At 44.1% G+C, this 8,533-nt stretch overlaps 1 protein-coding gene across 1 annotated transcript in view; it reads right to left on the bottom strand.

The window, feature by feature from the left end:
• SFMBT2 (Scm like with four mbt domains 2) overlaps positions 1-8,533 on the bottom strand; it is a 111,280-nt gene that overhangs the window by 26,697 nt on the left and 76,050 nt on the right. Inside the window, exons 10-11 of the mRNA XM_005429747.2 lie at positions 6,369-6,451; positions 3,170-3,296 (exon numbers count right to left, since the gene is read on the bottom strand). Of these exons, the coding sequence (XP_005429804.1) occupies positions 3,170-3,296; positions 6,369-6,451 (210 nt within the window). The remainder of the gene's footprint in view (positions 1-3,169; positions 3,297-6,368; positions 6,452-8,533) is intronic.

The following is an 8,533-nucleotide window of genomic DNA, read 5'->3' as shown; positions in this document are numbered from 1 at the left end:
TTTCTGAAACAACTCTTGTGTCTGAGTCAAGGCACCATTTAACTACTCCAATTCAAGTTCAAGTTGCTGGCACAGCTGGGCCAGCAACTTCACCTCCTCCCTCTGCCAATTCCACCCCAGGACAGACAGCTCCAGCACCAGCATGGGGTGATCTCCTAATAAAAGGGACCAAAGGATCAGCAGCTCCCCCTGCATCACCCTTGCCTTGGCATCTGTTAAAACATCTTTGCCTCCTGCTAAAGGCAGCAAGTGTTCGACTGTGCACAGCCAGAGGACTACAGGGAGCTTCCCACTAATGTGTGTTCATCAAGGGCTTGTGGTGTAATTGAAACAGTAATTGAACTTTGTGATGGGAACAGCACTGAGGCTGAGGTGCAGCAGTTGGATCAGTAATAAACCTGCTGCTCTGAGAGTGTGTGGCTGCATAAAAAAGCCTCCTCCTCGAAGGAGGCAGGGAAATAGGTGCACACTGCTAGAGGAAATAATGAAAAAATGGAATTATGATGTCTGTGTAGATCCATGGATGTCCTCATGGGGCTTCTCTGAGCCCTGCATTGTGATCATGCACTATCCATTGAAAAAATCCATTGGAAATACACACTGGAATAGGGGGAAGAATACGGGATGAAGGTACAGGGCAAGGACACAACTTGCTGAACACAAGATTTCAGCAGCTGAAATTCCCTGAAAAACCATTTCCCTCCACAAGATAGTACCACGTGGTCACTGCTCAGTTTGAACCTGATGAAAGCTCCATTTCCACCTGACACCACACATCCAGGCAAGGAGCCCATGTGATAAAAATGAGTCAGTGGCAAGACATGCACACAGTGAGCAAGCCATGGATCAAGCCCTAAACAGAGCAAGAAATCAACACAGACCCCACTGAAATGTCACCAGCTCTGGGAAAACCAATTAACTTCATTATTGTAATGGTGTTATTCTGACAAAACAAACTCAATTATTTTAGAGGTACTTTCCAATTTTCATTATTCTACAATTCAAAATTATTATAAATTAACCAGATGAGATGTACTTTCCTGCTTACAAGCAGCAACAAATGAGACATGAAGGGTCTTTTCCAACCAAAATGGTTCTATGAACGTTCTGCTTCTGAAGTTTACAGCTGCAGCCACTCTGAGGAGCAAGAAAGCAGCACAATGCCTGTTCTCCTGCAACACTTTGTTCCTCTTGTAAGACATATTCACAGCTACTCTGTCCTCCCTGGCACTGCTTCTGCCCTCTGGCAATTGACAACCCTGCTTTCCACTTCCAACATCTTAGTGCTTCCTTTGGCCTCACTCACAGGAGTGGAAAACAGCTTTTCTGAGACTCATTAGTTTCATCTGTTGCGTTTTATGCCGTTCTCTTCTCAGAGCAAGAAAGGTCCATGGGAATTGGGAGGTTAAAGGGAGAACAAGGAGACTGGAAACACGGTGAGGAAAATGTCTACCATGAATTTTACAGGATGGGTAGAACAGAGCAGCAACTCCAGAAAACTGTAAAAGGGGAAATTACAGGAAACCTCCCTGGAGAAGTGATTAACCAAAGGGTTTTCCTCAAATTCCTGGGCTGTGCAGGGAGCGTGCATTATTACTTGCATAAATTCACACCAGAAAGCTTCAAGCTCTAAAATCTAAAATGAACCAGTAAAAATTAACAATGCAGATGATGAGTAATAAAGTAGCAGAGAGCACAGAGCATCCCATCAGTCCTGAGCTTCTCCTCCACCACGGGGGAACTGCACTGCTGCTCATTAAACGCTCGCCTTCGAGTTTAGGGTTTTGCTACTGTACAAAGTGTGATTTATCACACAGTGTTCCCTCATGTCTAACTCAGCCCTGCTTAACTCCTGTGCTCCTGGTTTATGGCTGCAGCCTGGCTGTCAAACTGGGAAACTGGGAGGGCAACAATGAAAGCTGTAGAGGTGCCTGTGATAAATGGTGGGACCTGAGGTCTTCAGTGAGGGGCTCCTGTGGAAGCTGGGGAGCCTTGCTGCTTCCAGAATATAAATAATCAGTCAGAAACAACACTATATTAATGGAGTCAAAAAACCCCATGCCTCACTTCAAGCCACATTTATTTTACAACTCTGCAAGCAGGGTTTTTTTTGTTGTGTTTTTTATTTAATGCCTGCTTTTTGCATAACACTGGGCATACTGTAGTGATGTATTCCTAGAGCAGCAAAAATTTCTTTCTGTTTTCTGCAGTCTTTTGCATCTTTTCTGTTTACGACAGATCATTCAATTCCTGGTACTGAGATATAAACCAAGCTTAAAGCATCTATACATCAGAACTCAAAATAAAGTAGAGGTACACAGGGCTTTTTTATGGTAAGTTGTTAAAAAACATCCTTTAAGAAATTAAAAGAGTAAGAGGCAGGAAGAAAGAGATGAGGGAAGGAAGCAACGTGGGAGTGTGTTGCCCCCTTCCTGCATCTATCCCCACCTTTGGCATATACAAGTGAAGGCACCCGAATATTTAAGAAAAGAAGTTCCCCAAATGGGTCAAATTCCTTGATCAGATGGGTGTAAATTCAACAACAGCCTTAGTGAGAATGAAATTTCAAACAATTGTTGATTCCAGCAATTCAAAAATAGTATTTGCCCTGTGTCCAGACCAGGCTCCAGATAAGCTTTTGCTACCTTGAGCTAGAAGGCAAACAATCATCTTAGAGTTAAAAACCAAAACCTGCCACTGCACACAGCTCTACCAAAAGCAAACACTTGGGAGGAACTATAATCTTTTGGGTTACCTGGCAATGTTTTTACCAACTTTAAGGGCTTTGATTAGAGACGTCTCCTCCTGTACAAACTGTCAGGTTGGGAACTGCTGTAGAAGCCTCAGCTGCACAAGTGAGGCAAACTTCTAACCCTAGGATGAACATGTATGATGATGGCAGGGAGGAGGTTGTTATCATAGTGATAAAGACCACGCGGATGGGAGGGTGGAGGAACTTGCAGCTCCCCCAGAGAAAGAGCAGGTAAATGTAATTCCTCATAAAATATAACTGGTCAATGTGTATAAAACTGAAGAGTTGGAGAGAGCAATTTTGTGCAGAGGATGAAGGACAAAATTGAGAGAGAGAGAGAGAGAGAGAGAGAGAGAGAGAGTGTGAGTGGGTGGGTGAATGCAGCAGATAAACACAAGCAGCCTTTAGAGCATGTACCTTCCAGGTGCAGCCACATCAGCCGTCCTTTCACTGAGGTGATGGAAGCCACACAAATCTCTGCAGGGTTCCTGGGGTTCACTGCCTCCAGCTTCATGTTTTTGGTGAAGCCACGGCTGAAGGATGTCTGAAAGAGGCAAGAGACAATGCTGAAACGTGGCACTGCAGCACTGCACAATTTCAACCAGACTGTCTGCTGGGAAGCATAAATTTAGCATGGTTTGCTTTCTGCTGGAAGGGCAGGATTCCCTTAAGAATGCAAAGGCATCCGGAGCCAAATCAGAGCTGTGCTGGTGCAGCCCAGGGTGAGGCAGCTGTGCCCCTGCAGCACATGGGGGTCTGCAGGGGATTAGAGACTGCTGCCCCTGGAGGATCCCTGTCACAGGAGATGGACACCCAGAGGAGGCTGTGACCCTGGAGAGAGGAGCCCATGCAGGAGCAGGTTTGCACCAACACCTATATGAAAACTCAATGATGAAATGCATGTCACGTTCTACTCCTATTCCTGACTCCTAGAGGACTGGGAGGAGGTTGCTCCACATCAGCTCCAAGGATGTCTGAATGTTTGCCAATGATCATTTTCTGTTAATGTGATACTACCCACAGGGTTCCCAGAACTCCTGTGCTTAAGCATCTCTCACCTTACTAGGAGAAACCTTACAAAGCAAAAAACCATCTTGCCTGAGACCAGAGAAACCTCTTCTTGCATTCAGTCACCCAAGCTGACTGAAGCTGCAGATATCTGAGTAACCTTCTCAAGAATGCTTTTCTTCATGGAGTTTTCATGGATGGGCCTCTGAGCAACCAATCTAGTGGGCGGCAGCAGTGCCCATGGGATGGAGAATTGGAACTAGACAGACTTTAATGACCTTTCCAACCCAATCCATCCTGTGATTCTATTTTAAGCTCAATGAACAAAGCTTTCAGGTACACTGGCTGGAGTGTAGATGGATCCAGTTGTGCTCATTGCCACTGTTCCTTCCAGCGTCCCCTCCTGTCACTTATTCTCAGTCCCCTCCCAGTATGTCCCCACCACTGTCCCTGCAAACACACTAATGCAACACCTGTGTCCATACCAGGGCTTCCCCTCTTTGGATTTCCCTCCCCTCTGTTCCACCTGCTCTGCATCTCTCTGCACACAGTAGCACAGAAAGGGTTCCCTCTGTGAGATGAGATTTTTTACTAACAATAATTGGGATGGGTAATAATTGCCACTGACTCAAAATGACACCAAACCCTCATCCTGGAAGCCAGGCTCAAATTCAACCCTTCTCCTATTGATACTACACCAAGGACCATGGGCACTTCACCTTGAACAACCATTGAGAGCCCTCTGAGAGACTAAAAACTCACGGCTTTGGTCTCTTTTCCATCCAAGAACATGCTGCTACTCTCAAACACACCTTGGACTGCCTCAAGCCTTGCTCAGCACACAGATCAGCTTCACCCTGAAAAAGCTGCTAATGGCCAGGGCTACAGGAATGCAGGCTGAGTTTGTTTAAATGCCTTTTATGTTGCCTAACAAGGAAATGCCATTTATCATCACCCTGGCTCCTTTCATTGCAGTTCAGTGCTGGAGGCTCATTTATACAAAATCAATGGCAAAACAGTTAGGTGGAGTTTATTTTACTAAGCATTTGGGCACGTCAATCCATTCCATAACTGCCTCTCCTTGTTAAAAATCCCTCCTGGGGAAACAGCTACAGCACCTCCACTGCCAGCACCACGTCTGGCTGCACGAGGTGGGAGATGCAAAAAAAAAATCTTCCATCAAAGAGCCCCTCACAGTCACAATTCAAGGGGACCAGCCAGCCAGGAGGCTGCACAAGTGACAACAGAGCAGTTCCCTCTGAAAAGAATTGTGTTATTGAGAGTGGAAGAATAAAAGACACATGTTCATCTGGTGAATGTTTTCTTAAAAAAAAGGACCAAAAAATGCCCAGACCTGACAATCTTAAAGGATATTATGCAGAGAATTTTCTCTGCTGAGGGAAGAGATCTACTAATTGGCAAAATGAAAAGAGATACAAAGAAAAGGTGGGGATGCTTGCAGAGGAGAAATGCAAAAATAGCCCCTCTGTATTGGCGTGATGCAGCCTCCCTCAGGACTGCTGGAAATCTTTGCTTTAAGCCCCTTCAGGAAGAGGGCCTTTATGGGGCAAAGAAATCCTTACTCTGGTTTGACTCCCAAGTCAGACTCTGTTCATGGTACTGTGAATTCCTCAATAAAAAATTCACTCATTCACTATCAAAGCTTCCAAGCCAGGCTGCCCCTAGGCCACCACAGATGAGGAAGGCCATGGAAAACCACAGCTGGTGCCTGTCTCCATTCTGCTTTCCATAAACACCACATCCCTCAGCCCTGTGACTTCTGAGCCCAGTGAAAAGCTGTACAATTCCTACAGAAACCTGTCTGTCCATCATTCACCACACCACTTTATTTTGCAAAGCTCTCTGTGCTCATTTTAGATGCACCAATAACATTTAGGTACCACCATCAGGAGTATTTTCAGTTATTGATGGGATCTCAACCTCCATCAGCTGATGGGCACATGAAGGAGAGCACCAGGTTGCTGGAAAAGGCAGAAGGCTGCATCTGCCTTTCCCCAAGCAATGAATACCTGTCAGATCAAGCCACACAGGACTGTCATTGCCATAAAACAGCCTGCAAAAGATTATTTCAAAAGCTGTGAATCTTAATGGCATCCATCACTCTCACATCACTGTTGCAGCATCAAGGAAGGACATGAACTGTCCCAAGGACCAGAGCATCCATGAGGGTTAATCATCCTCTCCTACATTCTCTACATTTAGCATTTTAATACATGTGGTTTGGTTTCTCTGTATCCCTGGGATACAGGGAAAACACCTAAAATGTAAAAAGGGACAAATGATACTCTGCAATTTCTTTAGCTGAATTATTTTTAGTAGCACTTGAATTAACAGTAAGAACCAGTTGAGATCCTTTTAGTGCTGTACAAAATCAGAGAGGGGATGAAGAGCAGGATAATTACAGATAAAGGCAAGACTAAAATAAGTTTTTTCTCTTTTAGGGTTGGAGACCTGGAAGATTCCCCTAGTTTCCTTCCTAAGGCATCCTCATGGTGCTCTGGAGGAACCTCTCAAAGCTTTGCAGCACCTTTTCTGTGCAAGCTGTTTTGTTTCACATGGATGGGCAGGAGCAAAAGGAAGAACTTACATTTCTAAAGCACAGGTGAGGTGCTGCCTCAGCTCCACACTGCTTCTGGTAGTCTGCCCAGTCAAAGTCCTGGCCAGAGTAACCTGCAGGAGGACAAAAGAAAAAAAAAGCCATCAGCCACCACTCCACACCATAGACAGAGGACAAAACAGACCCCAAGCAGATGAATATTTGTGTTTCAGCATCTCATCCTGCCTCAGTGACCCCTGCAGTGCCAGCAGCGCCCCTGGTCACACACCATGAGAGCCAATGGCCCCTCCAGCCTCCACTCACACACCTCCTGCATTTCACTACCAAGTCTCCACTAAAAAGTAGTAAGACACAATTATTTCCCCTATTTTCACTTTTCTCTGAGTATCTCCCAACTTTTAACAAACCCATAACTAATGGTAAGTGCCACTGTGCCAAATTTCCACATGGGGCTACTTATGGACTTCTTTCTCCTGCTTTTAGCTGTGTAAAAGGTGGACAAGGTTATGGAGCTGGACGTGAGATATTCGCTGCTCCCTCAGGAGTGGACAGGGAGGGGATCAGCACAATCAGAAGCTGATCCATCCTCCCTTTCAAAGCAGGAGATAAATTCCTCTCTCTTCATTCATGTACCCTTCCTGACTGGCTCCCCAGCAGCTCAGGGTATGTGAGCTGAATCCCATCACAGTAAAACTGCTACAGAAATCTGGAGCAGAGCAGGAAAATGAATGCAGATCTCCCTCAAACAGCCTCAGCAAGCAGATCATCCCTTCAGCCTCTGCATCTAGGTAAAAGAAAGGGATTCCTTTATATGAGCATCTCTCAAGGAGTCTCATCATAGAAAGACAAATCAGACCTCTGCTCATCTGCTATTCCTACTTGGCAATTTAGGCAATAAATTCTTGGGACAGAAACATTCGGGGGATTTTTCATTTGATTTTGGGAGCTTTTTTTTTTGGCCTTACTCTTAAGTTTCTATTTTTGCAGTGCTTGAAACCAGTGAGTGCTAATCCTGTCCAGGGGCCTGTGGATACTCTAATGACATTACTGCAGAACTACTCTTACTGGAAAGTTTCAGGAGTCACCCAAAGGCCAAATTCTCCCCTCAATCTCCCTTCAAATCTCAGCCTGGCCTCATTTCACAGAACATCCCTAAATGCATTTTGCATTGAGAGTCAAAAAGGGACACTCAAAATCAAATGTGAATGAATCATTTATGACAATGAAAATTGTGACTTTTTTTATAGGCAAGGACTGGAATACTGAGTGTAATCCCCTATCAGTCTGCCAGATCCCAAAACAAGGAGGCAAAATTTTTGAAAACAAAGTGCCAAGCATCCTGCTAAGATCCAAGTATCTGGGATAAGATGATTTCTATTCCTAGTAATTGCATTCATGACAAACAAATTACTGAGATAAAGCCTTGAGCTATGATGCCTGTCTCTGTGGGGCATTAAAGTGCATAATAATTAAAAAACTAAACATGCACAGGGAAGGAGAAAAGGGTAGTTACTTATAAAAAATGTTCCTTTTTTCATACAAAATATAGCCTTGTACTGTTTTTCGACAATTTCTGCAACAGTGTTTTCTTCACACTTTGTGGTGTGAGGGTTTCTAGGACGAGGTGAGAGATGAGAATCTGGTTTCTTGTTTTCAGAAAGCCGATTTATTATTATATTAATTATATTTAAAATGTTACACTAAAACTATACTAAAGAAAGAAAAAAGATATATCAGAAGGTTTAACAAGAATAAATAACAAAAACCTGTAATTCCTCAGAACCTCGACACAGCTAGACCATGATTGGTCATTAAATTAAAACAATTCACACAGAACCAATCAAACATTCACCTGTTGGTAAACAATGTCTAAGCCACATTCCAAAGCAACAAACACAAAAGCAACAATCAGGTAATTATTGTTCTCATTCCTCTCTGAGGCTTCTCAGCTTCCCAGGAAAACACCCTGGGCAAAGAAAATTTTTCAAAAAATATCATAGTAACAACACTTCATCTCTTTTTTTATCTCCAATTTAAACCCCCCATGGATGGGTTTTGCATCTCGATTTTAAGCTACACAGATCTTATCAGAGTGGATGGAAAAGGCCCACTAGAGGTGTTTTAGTGAGGTACAAAAACCAGATTGTGCTGTCACCATACAACTGCCCCACTCAGCCTTGCACCACTGGAACCAC

This window comes from Geospiza fortis, unplaced genomic scaffold, assembly GCF_000277835.1.
Source record: "Geospiza fortis unplaced genomic scaffold, GeoFor_1.0 scaffold215, whole genome shotgun sequence".
In the NCBI taxonomy this organism is placed as follows: Eukaryota; Metazoa; Chordata; class Aves; order Passeriformes; family Thraupidae; genus Geospiza; species Geospiza fortis.
The sequence above is the reverse complement of the archived record's forward strand: the minus strand, read 5'-3'. Positions and strand labels throughout refer to the sequence as shown.